The sequence below is a fragment of the Lutra lutra genome, chromosome 6, assembly GCF_902655055.1.
Source record: "Lutra lutra chromosome 6, mLutLut1.2, whole genome shotgun sequence".
In the NCBI taxonomy this organism is placed as follows: Eukaryota; Metazoa; Chordata; class Mammalia; order Carnivora; family Mustelidae; genus Lutra; species Lutra lutra.
Window position 1 is genome coordinate 51,003,259 of NC_062283.1, and position 15,130 is coordinate 51,018,388.

General features: G+C 34.2%; 1 protein-coding gene across 2 annotated transcripts in view; it reads right to left on the reverse strand.

The window, feature by feature from the left end:
* Positions 1–15,130, reverse strand: part of HCRTR2 (hypocretin receptor 2) — a 114,597-nt gene that overhangs the window by 26,715 nt on the left and 72,752 nt on the right. For both annotated transcript variants that reach the window (XM_047733773.1, XM_047733772.1), the window contains exons 3-4: positions 7,968–8,211; positions 593–708 (exon numbers count right to left, since the gene is read on the reverse strand). In XM_047733773.1, coding sequence (XP_047589729.1) covers positions 593–708; positions 7,968–8,211 — 360 coding nt within the window. The remainder of the gene's footprint in view (positions 1–592; positions 709–7,967; positions 8,212–15,130) is intronic.

The following is a 15,130-nucleotide window of genomic DNA, read 5'->3' on the forward strand; positions in this document are numbered from 1 at the left end:
ATCAGATCTTTGGAGTTGGAGACTTAACACATAATAAAGGTGTACTACGTAAATCTGATATAAAAGACAACATTCTTTACATACAGTCTCAGGAAACGTTAAAGAAATTTTTGTTATTTCTCATAAAAAGTAAAATTTATAATATTAGTCCTAGACAAAAATCCAGTCAATTAATCACAGAACATTACAATTTAAACTCATTTAGGCAGTTCATAAATACACTCCCTAAATATCACACTAAAAAAATGCCAAGACATATTTCCATTACTTGGGCCTCATTATTTTAGAAGAATACACAATTCTTTGGCAAGCCTGTTATGTTGTTCTGTCTATTCTTAAATTTTATTTATTTTTTTAAAGATGTATTTGTTTATTTTAGAGAGAGAATGTGTTGGAGGAGCGGAGGGAGAGAATCTTCAAGCAGACTCTCCACTGAGCACGGAGCAGATGACATCAGGACCCTGAGATCATGACCTGAGCCAAAATCAAGAGCCAGCCACCCAACCGACTGAGCCACCCAGGCACCCCTCTTAAGTTTTATTTTTAAGTGCATCCGATAGAAAACACAAGGAAATTATTTGAAAATACATACCTGGCGACACCAGAGTTTACGAAATATTTGCAAGTAGGCCAACACCATAAGACACAGTGGTGCCATGTATGTCACCAGAAAGAAACAAATATGATACATCTTGGGGTAAATTTCACCTGGAATGAAAGCCAAAATAATAAAAATCTTGTTTTATAATTCACAGATTTTTTTAAAGGTATGTCTTTCCATGTTTTGCCTTAAAGTACACATTTAACTTATGATTCTATGATATGATATATGATATGTATGATTTCACTGGCATATTATACACACACACACACACACACACGCAAATACTGTAATATCATATTAACTGCTTACACTTAGTATACACATACACACTAAATGTGAAGTCTTAATTTTATTTAATGTACTCAGAGAAGAATAACAATTAGCCATTTCTTAATTTGTGCTAACATAGGCTATCCAAAGTCAAGATTTCATTTATCAAAAAGAATTTTTCTGTCTGATTATCTCTGGCTAATTACTAAAAATTAATTTGGATTGTGCTACACTTGAAATTGCAATAAGAAACAAGATAATCTAACCTAATTGTTAATGCTTTGGGGAAAAGAATGTAAACTGAGTTGATTTCCTTATTAGAATATAAGTTTCCTGAGAAATGGGAAGCTATTCCCAGTTGTACCTCCATATACAAATGTGGAAAAATTTTGGAAAAATAAACACAGTGAACATTTAATGGTTCTTTTTGTTGATTACTATAACAATATAAAATTTCTCTTTCACTATGTTGTGTGTATACATATGTATGTATGCATGTACTTTTAATAAGAAATGTTATTTTTAGGGTTTTTTAAAGTTAACTTATCAACAATTATGGTGTTTTTGTTTTTGTTTTTAAGATTTTATTTATTTATTTGACAGACAGAGATCACAAGCAGGCAGAGAAGCAGGCAGAGAGAGAGGAGGAAGCAGGCTCCCTGCTGAGCAGAGAGCCCGATGTGGGGCTTGATTCCAGGACCCTGAGATCATGACCTGAGCTGAAGGCAGCGGCTTAACCCACTGAGCCACCCAGGCGCCCCTATGGTGTTTTTTTTTTTTTTTTTTTTTATATTCACCTCATTTACTTAGTCATAAGCACCTCAGTATTGTAGTGATTTCTTATCATTAAGTCTATGTACACAGGTGATACATATCATAGATTAGTTATTTATTCGAGTCAATCATTCAATTAAGTAATAACATTGTAACTTAATATAAATTTTTTGGCTTTTTAAAATTTGTTACTGACTTTTAATTATTTTTATTCATTATTTTAAAGATTTTATTTTTAAGTAACCTCTACACCCAATATGGGGCTCAAATTCACAACCCTGAGATCAAGAGTCACATGCTCCACTGACTGAGCCAGCCAGGTCCCCCTACTGACATTTTAAATGCTTTCAAGGATATTTTTCCTATACTAGTATTTGAATATATCACAGTGATCCAGCTACTTTTACTTAAATGCAAAACAGGAAACAGAATAAATCCTACATGGATTTCATGGATATTAAAGGCCATAATTTGATATCATTCCAATTGCTAACAAAGCAAAGTCTTTTTTTTTTTCCTACTTCTAAGAATTAAGCAACCGAATTTGACTTTGATGTTGGCAATTAGGTTAGTTCCATACGATTACTGAGATACCATGCTATCAGCCCCATGCATTTTATTTTTTTCACTGCTTCAGAAAGGGCATATAGAACCATGAAGACTCAGTTATGTGATCAAATGTGGTAAGGGCAATTTATAGTCAGGATTAACCAATAATAACTATGAAGATGACCACAGTAATCGATAAATTTATCGGTGTATTTTAAGTATATCTATGAGTTGAATATCCTCCACAGTCTTGAGTTCATAACCTTATCCTGCTTAGTTAAGTTTAGTTGAGTTGGTTGATTTTAACATTCTCCTTAGTGTTCCTTCTAAAACCCTGTCTTCTTTATCTGGTCAATATTTTTCTTCACTGTTATCTCCAGAGAGGCCAGCAGGGTGCCTGTGCTAGCTGGGAGGTCTAAGAGATGGATTTGGAGCATCAGTTTTAGCTCCTCTGTTGCCCAAGTGGCCCACACCTAGCTCTTCAGTTTCTAACTTCCTTTCAAGTTTATCCTGTAAAACAGGCCCGTGACAAAAAAAGTGATAGAATCTAAGTAGCCTGACGGGAGGGATGACAGCCTTCCCTTCAAGGGCTGCAGCCTGAGCAGCCTTCCATAACCCCATTTCCAAGGAGCTGGGGGATGACTTCAGCACTTCCCAGACACCTGAGTGGGCTTCGTTTTGAAGAAGGTGTCCCATGACATCCCCACATAAAAATACAGCTTTGAAGCCGATATACCCATGAAGCCCTGATGTTGCTACCTCAGACTAAACTAAGAGAGTAGAGGGGGAGAGATTTGGTAGGTTTGAGAGACCATACTCTTCTTTTTTAATTGTAGCTATGGATACCTTCACTGTGGTAACAGTTTGGGTTTTAAACAGCTGGGAGAGAAAGCTCATTCTGCTGTCAGTATATTTATAAACAGTTGGTAAAATATGTAATTGGCTGGCAAATGTTTATTATGATAATGAGCACCCACACAGAAAAATTGATCAAGTGAAATTACACTTGCAGGCTGGGATTGAATGTTTTAATAAAGAGATAATTGGGGAAACACGATAGTCTTAACATTCTTCATTTCATGCTTACAGTTTAAGCTAATTGAAAAACCAGAAATGTCATTGGAATTTTAAGTTATACGTTTTGAAGCGATCTTTGTAGTCTCTCTGCACTTGATGAACAATGTCTTGAATATTCTTAAGACACTTATATATAACCTAGAATGTAGTGACAGGAAATTTGTTCCACTTAAGCATTCATACTATAAAACCACATTTTAAAGACTGACAATCATTTAAAGTTGGTGTCTCTACTCAACTGATAAATAGACACAATATAATAAATTCTTGCCTATATATCAAACAAATAAATAAGGAGAAAATGTGGATCTTTATTTAGTCACCAAAGTCAGAGAGTAAAGAATAATATCGTATATTAATAAGACAAGAATTAATCTCAGATAAGTTAGGTCCATTATTGAAAAAACTTGTTAATCTCATTATCCAAAAAACGACAAACATTTTCTCTTTCATGTTACATACATTAGGGACTCAATGGCTGAGTAAATTAATTTCCCAAATATTCAATATAAACTGTCTTTTCAAAGTTTATAGATCCATTAAAGTTTACCTGAATCTTTAATGTATTTTACTATCTTCTCTCTAATAAATATTTTCCATAAATGTGTATATATTTCAAAATCTTATTATAGGCCAGATGCTATAATTAGTTTGACTATAAAGAAGGGCTCCATTACTATTTCTTTCAGACCACCAAAGAACAATTCAGCAGTATGCTCCAAGAAGAGAGATTATGAACTCTGGTGTCTAGAAAAATGCTTGGCTAACAGCATATGCTCATTAAACATTGGATGACTGGTAAGACAATTATATATTTAGTGCAAAAACAAAGTTACTTTCCTTCCAATAGGAACTATTCTGTAAAACTATGCATTTGCAAATCAAGTAATCAAAGAACTATGGCTATAATTCTGGAATAATTTTAATGTTTTGGAAGTGAGAATTAATGTAACACATACCAAGACATACTTTAAAGATCATTAAAATAAATATTAACACATTTATTTGTTTTTGAGTTATCAAGTGTGTCTGCTGGAACTTGGGGTTTGTGGTGTTTTTTTTTTTTTTTTTTTTAATAAGCCATAGGGAATAATAAAGATAATGAGTTGCAGAAATAATTTATTGACAAAATGTCAAATATTTCTGGTAATATTTTCAGTAAAACTAAGAAAGAGTTCTTAGTTATTTTGTACCATGAGCGAGATAGCATTTGCAAGGCTTTCCTAAAAGTATTTTGATGGATATGGATCAAATGACCACATTATTCATTGACTACATCCATGCTGGAATATATTGGCTCTAGGACAATTACAATATCATCATCTGCTTCTATAACTGTGTTACTGATTTAACTTAGGATAAAAATAAGAAATATAATTCATGAATTAATCTCAAATAGAACATATTTCACAACAAATTTTTTAAAGTTGGGCTAAATGTTTTTGACTGGAAAGATGTTTGAACTCCGAGAGCCAACACTGTAAAAGGTAATTTCCTATGGACTTTTTAGTTTGTGATTATCACACACATGTCCAAATTTACACGTTTTAAACTGAACGTGAACTTCTAAATAGTCTATATAAACAAAGTTTATACTATGTAAAAATCATTATAATGAACAGTCTAATGATCAAAATGGGAAGAACCTGCTTTAATTCTTTCATATTCTTCTTGAAAACATTAAGTGACTAACAACTTCATTTAATATTCAAAAAGTAGGGGCGCCTGGGTGGCTCAGTGGGTTAAGCCACTGCCTTCGGCTCAGGTCATGATCTCAGGGTCCTGGGATCGAGCCCCGCATCGGGCTCTCTGCTCGGCAGGGAGCCTGCTTCCTCCTCTCTCTCTACCTGCCTCTCTGCTTGCTTGTGATCTCTCTCTGTCAAATAAATAAATAAAATCTTAAAAAAAATATTCAAAAAGTAAATTTCATTGTTTGATTTTGTGGATGATAAACTCAATTTCGTATTGCTTAATTTAAGCCATTATAATCATGTTAAGTAATTGTGGGCTAATATAAAATCATTTTCAAATAGTTTTCCTCAATAACTTTTGAAGGCTGAGTTTAGATTTTTAAATATTCAACAGTAGGTGCTCCTGGGTGGCTCACTAAGTTAAGTGACAAACACCTGTTTGAGTCCCCTATCCAGCTCTGTGCTCAGCATGGAGCTGTTTGAGATTCTCTCTCCTCCCTCTGCCCCTGCCCCTGCTTGTGCTCTCTCTCCCTCTGTCTCTCTGTCACTAAATAAATAGAATACATAAAATTTTTAACAAAAACACAAACAAATAAATACTCAACAGTAGTTGCTAGCTTTTTTTAAGAAAATGTCATTGTTACAGCTAGATAATAAAATGCTAAACATTGAAATGTTTTATATATTTATATTTTTGCTCAAAGTAATTAGAAAATGATATGGTTATTGATTTAATCAGAATGACTGACAGGATTCCCTAGCTCTGCAATCATTTTTGGTAATGAAGGTGAACGCTACTTGATTATTCAGGGCAACATAGAAGGAAAGAAGGAAAGAAAGAAAGAAGAGAAAGGGAGGGAGGAAGGAAGGAAGAAAGAAAAAGGAAGAAGAAGGAAGGAAGGAAGGAAACAAGGAAGGAAAAAAACAAAAAAGCAAACAAAAAAGAAAAGGTTATAGAAAGAGTCCACAAACTTATCAACTAATAATCAAAATATTTCAGAGAAAATACTACTGATACAGGTTAAATCATAGGTGGATGTTTTAATCTATCATTCTCATAAACTTAAAGGATGCTACTTTTGAGTTGGAAGCTTAATTTTAAATATACTTCTTTGCTTCATAATCTGCAAATAATTTATGGCTCAATTTCATCATTAATTAACTAACACATTTTGATCGAGAGATCTTTAGGCTGCTTTCCAGACAGAACTCATTGGATAAGAATTGCATAAGACATGTCACAATTGGTCCCCAAACAACCTTCTTTCCAAACACAGTTCATTAGGCTGCATATCCCTACATGACAGAAATTAGAGGTTTGGATCCTCTTTTCTTCTTCAAGGGATAGTGCTCATTTTATGGGTTTTCTTGCTTCCTGGACACCCTTTCCTTTCTTCCCCATCTGGAGAATTTCTCCTCATCTTTAATTCTTTGCTGAAATGTTAGCAGCTTCTTTGTAAACTTTTGTTCACATGGCCAGGACTGAGTTTGTTCTCACATTTGTGTTCCTAGCTCTTTGTACACCAGTATATTAAAATACTAATCACACCATAAACATGTGTTTATTTGCCTTTCAGTCTCACTACATGGAATGTGTTCCCCTAGGCAGAATCTATTTCTTTCCAGGTTGGCATAATTCCTGGCATATCCTAAGTGCTCAAGATGTTATTTGAACATTAAATAAATGGGACTTAAGACTCTTAAGAAATACTCTTACCATTTTGGAATTTTCCATTTTTGTTTTTTTTCTACACCGCTAATAGGGAAAAGATGAAGAAGATCCAGAGAAAATACAGCAAGTGAATTGCTAATTAGTTTTTGGGATAAGAGACACAGTAAATTGTGACATTTTAGTTAATGTAAGACTTGGGATAATATATGAAAAATAATCCCAGGGTCGTTTAAATTTTATCTTGTCGTCAAAGCATATGCCTTATTTTTCAGTTCGTGCCTTTTTGTTTTTCATTGTTTCAAATCGAAGTATCAATGTAGGAGTTCATATAAATTCAAAGAGTCAAATACTCAAAAATACCAGATCTATAATCAATCCCTGGGGCATACTGCTTTTGTTAATACATTTTTTAATAAGCATAAATGTGTATCTGGCAAATAAAAAATTCTTTCCTAATGTCTAAATTCTCTATGAGCCATTGATATATACTTATCCAGATGAAGACATATCATTTTCCTCAAATTTAATGTAATAATTTTGTAACTAGTACATGACATACTCAAATGCAGGATTAGTTGATTTCCTGTCATTCTTTGCTGTGTCCAGGTTTGTGCCATCATTAGGCATTGAAAGAAGTGTTTCCACTGTTACAAAAACCTCAAAGGCTGTCACTGAGAGTTTTGAACCAAAGGAACATAAGACCTCCAAACTTTTGCTTGTTTAAATTTAATTACCATATATAACAGACTAGGAAACAAAGAAGATTCATAAGTAATATAATTCTTAAATCAGAAAACAATTATGTAAGTGATATAATTTATCATCTTAATATGTTACAAATAAACATATCATATGGAGATAATCTGACTCAGAGAAGAGCACAGGTCCACATACTCAACTCCAGTCAGGTTCCCAGGCAGGACATGGGTTTAAAATGAAAATTCCCAGTTGTATCTGAAGCCCATTAAGGAACTTGACACTCTTCCTGTCTTGTAAATATTAATTATTCCAGAATACATATTTGGATCATATAAAGGAGCTTTTGTTTTGTTTTAGAGAATTTAAGAAAAGCTGACATAATCAAATCTGAGTTATAGGAAAAAAACCCTTCCTTTCATTCCCTATTAGAAAAATATGAAAACCAGCTAACTACATAGTATTTCCAAAGGACCTAGTAGGCAGACCTAATCTGTGAAACTGTTGGTTTTCATGCTTTTGCAAAACAATATTAACAGATATCAATAAAATGCACAAGGCCAGCTTTATAATGGCCATGCAAATAATACTTTTAGTTGGACTTTTGTCAGTTTATGGACCATAATGTACTCACCACCCCAGCGCTCATCGCACACTGTAAAGAGAGTGGTTTTATTGGCTAAGCCGGGAAGCATGGTGCTGCACTCCATGACGATGGCCTGAGGAATCATTATAATGCAGGAGACGATCCAGATGATGACAATGCTGTTCCTGGCCCTCTTGGCTGTGCTCTTAAACATCAAAGGATGACAGATTGCATACCATCGATCCAAGGCAATGCAGCTCAGTGTGAGGACAGACACTGACACTGACACAGTCTAGAGAGGAAAAGAACATAGAACAAGAGAAGCCCTTGGTGTTAAATGGATCATTCTTAATATACTTATCATAGTAGAGAAAGGGTCACACAGATAATCAGGTTCAAAGTTGTGAGAAAATATTTCATGTAAGGATTTTTAATAAATAATAATATTAAAAATATATTAGGTAAAACAGCTTTCTTATTAAACATGATAAAGGTGCTATAAAAACATTGCAATCATTTTATGCTAAAAGTGTTATATGACATGTCTTGCTTTTAAAATATCATATAGAAATTTGATTGCAGTGCATTTAATGAGCATTTTTTTTTAAATTATGGATACCTCAGTCTATATTTTCAAATAACAAAAGTTATTTGTACATTGGTTCATTTCAAGCATGTTGTACCCATAGGCAAGTATTATGTTAGTAGCAAATTCTGTACGGATCTCCTCACCAGAGTTTGCTTATTGTTGGTGTAAACAACTCTCCTCTAAAACTCAAATAGGTTCATCTAGTCCAGATTTCCATAATTAACGCCATCATAAGTGATACTTTAACTTGGAGCTTTAAGGAAATAGTAAAGACAACATGTTAAGCATGCCTATACCCACATGATCAGTTTATGTAATTATATGCAATATGTACTCCTAAATGGATGAACCACTGATTCCAGTATCACTCTCAAAATCCCATCTCTAAAAAGAAACCTCATTCCCTTTTCTTTTCTTCTCAGTACTTACAATAAGTATTACGTGATATAGTACAGTTATTTTCATTTAATTAATTTATTATCTGTCTTCTCTATTGGAACAAAGCTCTGTGGCAGGAAGGACTGCTCCTGTTTTTGTTTATTTTCACAACCTTGTCTCCATACCTACCTGCACAATGTTTGATGTGCTTAATTTTTTTTTTTTTTTTACTTAAGGAATAGTTATAAGCCTCAATCTAAAGTAATAAATGTGCTCTGGTCCTTTTTCTCATATTTCTGTCCTGGTTGTATTGATCCCACCCTGTGTGGAAGGTGAGCCATCTCTGTTTCTTACCTCAGGACCTTCTTTGTGGATGCATTGACTTCCAGTGCATATGACTGAAAAGGATCTAAGAGCCTGGGCAGTACAGGAGAAAAGTCTCTTGGCTAATAGTCAGAATGGCTAATCTGTTTTCCCTCTCCCACCATCTAGTTGTACAGTGTTGGATTACCCATTTTATCGTGTTGTTTTTTTTTTTTTAAGATTTATTTATTTATTTGAGAGAGAGAGAAATAGCACACATGTGTGTGTAACAGGCAGGAGGCAGAGGGAGAGAATCTCAAGCAGACTCCCCCCTGAGCCCAGAGCCTGACATGGGGCTCAATCTCATAACCCATGAGATCATGACCTGAACAGAAATCACGAGTTGGGCACTTAACCGACTGAGCAACCGAGGCACCCCACCCATTTTACAGTTGTAAGCCAAAAGCACATGTGTTGTTATTTTTTTCTATTAAGTGAGTGAAACTTACAGGATACAATTCTTGTTACTCTGATTCTTTTGATTCTTTCTGGAAAAGGCAGTATAGTTTGAAATCAATTCTGCAACCAGGTTTCCTGAGTATGAATCCAATCTCACTTGATAAATGTATGATCTTGGCCAAGTTCCTTAACCTCTCTATACTATAGTTTTCTCATCTGTAAAACTGGATGATAATAGTGCACAACCATGGAATTACACGGAGAGTCAGTTGAGATGTGAAATGCCTAGCCCTGGTCTGTCCCATAAATGCTGTGTAAGTGGTAGTTATTACTTATTATGATTATGGCAATGATTATGGTGATTATATTATTAGTTTTCTCTTCCATTCTCAAGCTTAGCAGTCTAGCTTTTAATTGGAACAGGCTGCTTTTTAGTGAGAAAAAAAACACAGAAATTATAAGTAAAAGCCTAAACTAGACTATATTATTGAAGGTTTAATTGCATTTTAAATGTAACTCTAAAGGCTGAACTCTATCAGAGAAAGTTTAGATTGGTTGATGACTCCTGAGAATTATTTGGTCCACGTTAGAGCTAATTCAAGTGTCCTTCTTAAACCAACCACTTTGCCTCCCAACTCCCATTTTTTTCCTTGCAAATATGCCAAGCACCCAGGGACCCCAATACTATTGGTAACTTGGGAATAGAACCCGTGGTACTTTAGATCCGCACAGCTGACCTTTCCTAGTTTCTGGGCTAGGGCTATACTTATCCAATTTAGCTATCAGAAGGGTAAAATGCTCAATAAGACTTAGTGATTTATCATTCATGAATTCTAATCAACATAAGTAAATGGGATAGAAATAGCATGATTCAAGTTAAAAAATCATTTCTAGTATTTTCCTTTACTATTAAATAGTAATAATTAATTAAAAAATAGTTCACTTGAAAGACTGCCATCCAGTCAACCAAGGAACAGTCATCTGTTACATGAGAGAATATGTTGTTAATCTAACAGTAGGATCCATTGAATGGACCCTTGGCAATTGATGATTTAATATTCACTGTTTGACTACTGTATTTGCTGGTGCATAATACATACTAGCATCCAATTAACGACATTTTCTTGGGAGAGTATATAAAGTTGCATCTTATCCCGAGTGATTACAAATGAGTTTCTTACTGCTTTCACTTCTGGGAATGTACTTCTGCGTGCCTTTTTCACTTAGAATTTGATATTAGCTTAAATCAACTGGGTACCAAATCATTTGAGAATGAATCCAGTGGAGAGTATGAATGTTATAAGTTAGGTGGGATAAGATGATGTGAACGTCTGCTATAGGCGCTCGACCTTTTACCCATACTATGGGCACTCTGTGGTCAGGGAATGCTGGAGACTTGTTCCAGTAAATGATGAGTCTGTTCTATGCTAGCATATAGCTATGACAAAAGACCTCAAAGATCTATGGCAAGTAGAAATGGAAATTCAGGGGCACCTGGCTGACTCAGTCGGTATAGCATGAGACTCTTGATCTCTGGGTTGTGAGTTTGAGCCCCACATTGGGTATAGAGATTACATTAAAAATTTTTAAACTCCCCTGGGGATAAAAATATATTATATGTTTATAAAAAATTTTAAAAAAGCATAAAAATTTTAAACTAAAGAAAAAGAGAGAGAGAGAAAGAAAAAAATAAAAGAAATAAATTTTGTTATATCACAGATCTGGATAGAGGGACTGATAGGCTGGAAGGTGAAAAAGTGTTACTGAGAGTGAAGGAACCCTATTCCACCACCTACCACCCACCATCTCCATCTGAGGTGGCTTTTTGTTCTTCTTTTCCTGACATTGCCTATGCAGAGCTTCTTCTGTAATTGGAAAAAAAAAAAAAAAAAGAAGTCACTCTAAAAAAGTAGCCAACTGCTCCTATAAGTGTGAGAAGGAAAATGAAACATGTCTTAATTTTCTAAGAAATTTATGTTAATTATTTGATACATAGCCCAGTTAATGTTAATAGTCTTAGATTTACGGAGTTACTAAAGATACAAAAGCGTCATTTGAATTATTCAGCAAAGCTTTATTACATTTGTGAGATTTTTAAGATTTTTGAGCATTTTGAGAAGTGTTATTATATATCAGTCATAAACCTAAAGGTTTCTTTATATTGTATTTAGAAGAAAAAGGACATATAAGTCATAGAAAATTAATACATGTCCTAAGAATATCAAACATAACAGAATAACCTTAAAATCTGGCTGGATAAACACTTTTGTGATATGTTTGTAAACATTCAGTGGGACATAAGTTTCATATCAGAGACTGATATGAAACTGAAACATCAGTTTCAGAATATCACAACTAAGGGAAAACAACTATTCAAATTCGAATGAACAGCTTATTGTCCATTGATACTGTTCATTCCATTTGGGGAAATTCTATGGAAAATGGGCAATAAATGTTGAGAGAATTTGAAGATACTAGTTTTACCAGAGCATCAAGTTTTTTGTGCATATATAATTTTTCATCAAGAAGTAATGCTGAATGAGGTAATGACTGGATCTAGTCTTTTTCACTTGACTTACATCTTGTGGTTACTCTGTAGTTTTCCTTGGCCTATGGAGGAGAGAATCAGTTGAGGTCTTGACTAGACAGGACACTATCTATAGAGAAGCTAACAAAATCTCTCAGGAAAAGAAGATGTTTCATCACTGTAGGACTTGTTAATAAGTTGTACTAAATGAAATAGTACTATCAATAATTTTAAGAGGGACCCATGTCCTGCATCACTTACTGGATACACACTACATCCAGATGGTCCTTGAGTGTTCACAGAAGAGTCTGGAATACCTGGTCTAAAAGAAGTTATCATGTACATTAGAGCAGGACTGTACCTACTACAGGAAGATCCACTCCTCCCTCATCACCCCACTGTTCATTGGGGAATCTTCTAGTTTGTAGAGAGAGCATAAAGTATTCTCGCTCGGCTAGTAGAAGAGTCCGGACAACAGCAGGTATCTTGAAACTTAAGAGGATCCCTCAAATTTTCCCCTGGGTGGTTATTAAAACCAAGAGATGGTAAAATATTAGAATTCTGGGTTATTTGTAATGTCTCCTATGTCTCCACGCAAAACTGTAAGACTAATTTGTTACTGATTTTTTAAAAACAAGGATACTTTTCTCTGTTGCTCAATGTACTACTTATCTCAAAACAGAAAAAGTTACTGAAATTTATTTTTGTAACATATTCATGGTTTTCATCTGGTTGACACAAACTAACCTTCTAGCTAATGTTTGCAATAAAGCTTACAATGTCCATGGCATTTTACACTTGCTATTCTGTCAATGATGTCTAAACTTATCTAAAAGATTATCACTTTTCCTTATGAGGTTATTGAAAAACTATTGAGCTAAAGATATCTTCAAAACACTTCAGATCCAAAGGCATAAATGAAACAAGATGGGATCCAGAGGGAGAGAAACCATAAGAGACTCTTAATCTCACAAAACAAACTGAGGATTGCTGGGGAGAGAGGGGGTAGGGAGAAGGTGGTTGGGTTATGGACATAGGGCAAGGTATGTGCTATGGTGAGAGCTGTGAAGTGTGTAAACCTGGAAATTCACAGACCTGTGCCCCTGGGGCTAATAATACATTATATGTTAATAAAAAATAAAAAATTATAAAAAATTAAAAACTTTAAAAAATAAAAAAAAAACTTGGAAAAAAAAAAAAAAAACAACATTTCAGATCCAAAAGCTTAATCAACATAATTTCTGGCAATGGGCTATTTATGTCTCCCCCAACTTTTGTTTTTAATTAAAACTTTATTTTGGGGCTACATTTAAGATCACAGCAAAATTGAGGAGAAGGTACAGAGATTTCCTATACATTCCCTATCTGTCCCATTATCAACATCCCTCCACCAGAGTGGTACATCTGTTATAACCGATGAACCAACACTGACACACCATCATCACAAAAAGCTCATAGTTTATATTTTGGTTCACTCTTAGTGGTGTACATTCTGTGCATTTAGAAAAATGTATAATGACATGTATCCACAATTACACTATCATATCACAATCTTCTGTGCTCATCTCTGGCAACCATTTATCTTTTTACTCTCTCTAGTTTTGTCTTTTCCAGGATGTCATATTATAGAAATCATGTAACATATAGCCTTCTCAGATTCAGCTTCTTTTACTTAGTAATACACATTTGAGTTCCCACGTTTTTTTCATGGCTGGACAGTTCATTTTAGTGCTGAATAATATTCTACCTGGATGTCTGGATGTACAACACTTAATTTATCCATTCACCTACTGAAGGACATCTTGGTTGCATCCCAGTTTTGGTGATTGTGAATAAAACTGCTATAAACATTTGTATGCAAGTTTTTGTGTAGATGTAAGTTTTCAACTCCTTTGGGTTAATACCAAGGAATGCAACCGTTGGATCATATGAAGAGTGTGTATAGTTTTATAGGAAACTCCCAGAGTGTGTATCAAAGTGGCTGTACCATCAGCAGTAAATGAGAGCTCCTAGTGTTCCATATTCTCACCAGCATTTGGTGTTATCAGAGTTCTAGAATCTGGCCATTCTAATTGGTATATAGTGGTATTTCTTTGTTGCTTTAATTTGCATTTTGCTGATGAAGTATGATGAGGAACATCTTTTCATATGCTTCTTTGCCATCTGTATATCTTATTTGATGAAGTTCTGTTAAGGTCTTAAGGGCCATTTTTTTAAAAATTGGGTTATTTGTTTCCTTATTGTTAAGTTTTAAGTGTTCTTTGTATATTTTGTATTTCAGTCCTTTATTATATGTATCTTTTGAAAATATTTTTTTCTGGGTCTCTGTCTTCCCATTCTCTTGTCTTTCACAGAGTAGAAGTTTTTAATTTTAGTGAAGTTGGCTTATCAATTATTTCTTTCAAGGTACATGCCTTTGGTATCATATCTAAAAAGTCATTAATATAACGCAAATCATCTAGGTTTTCTTCTTTGTTATCTTATAGGAGTTTTATATTTTTACAATTTATACTCAGGTCTACAATCCATTCTGAGTTAATTTTTGTGAAGAATGTAAGGTCTGTATCTGATTTGTTGTTGTTGTTGTTGTTGTTGGCATGTCCAATTGTTCTACCTGCACCAATTTTTCATTATTGGCAGCATATTTTCATCCCTTCCAAATACTGTGATCACCATCTGGGAACTAGATGGAGTAGGGAATGAGGGGTGGAGGATGGTTACAAGAAGACAAGTGGAGAATGGCACAATCTCATTCACTGTCCAGTTGCTAAAGAGAATCCATCTCTTTGAGGGATGTGATTATGTTCACTAGTTTGAAAACATTTCACTTTCAAAAATTTTTAGAGCTATCAGAATATCCATCACAAAATTATTCTCTGAAAGTATTTGTTCTCAAATTTTTTATGGTACAATTCATTATTATCCTTCTCTAATAATTGAATCACAAAGAACTTA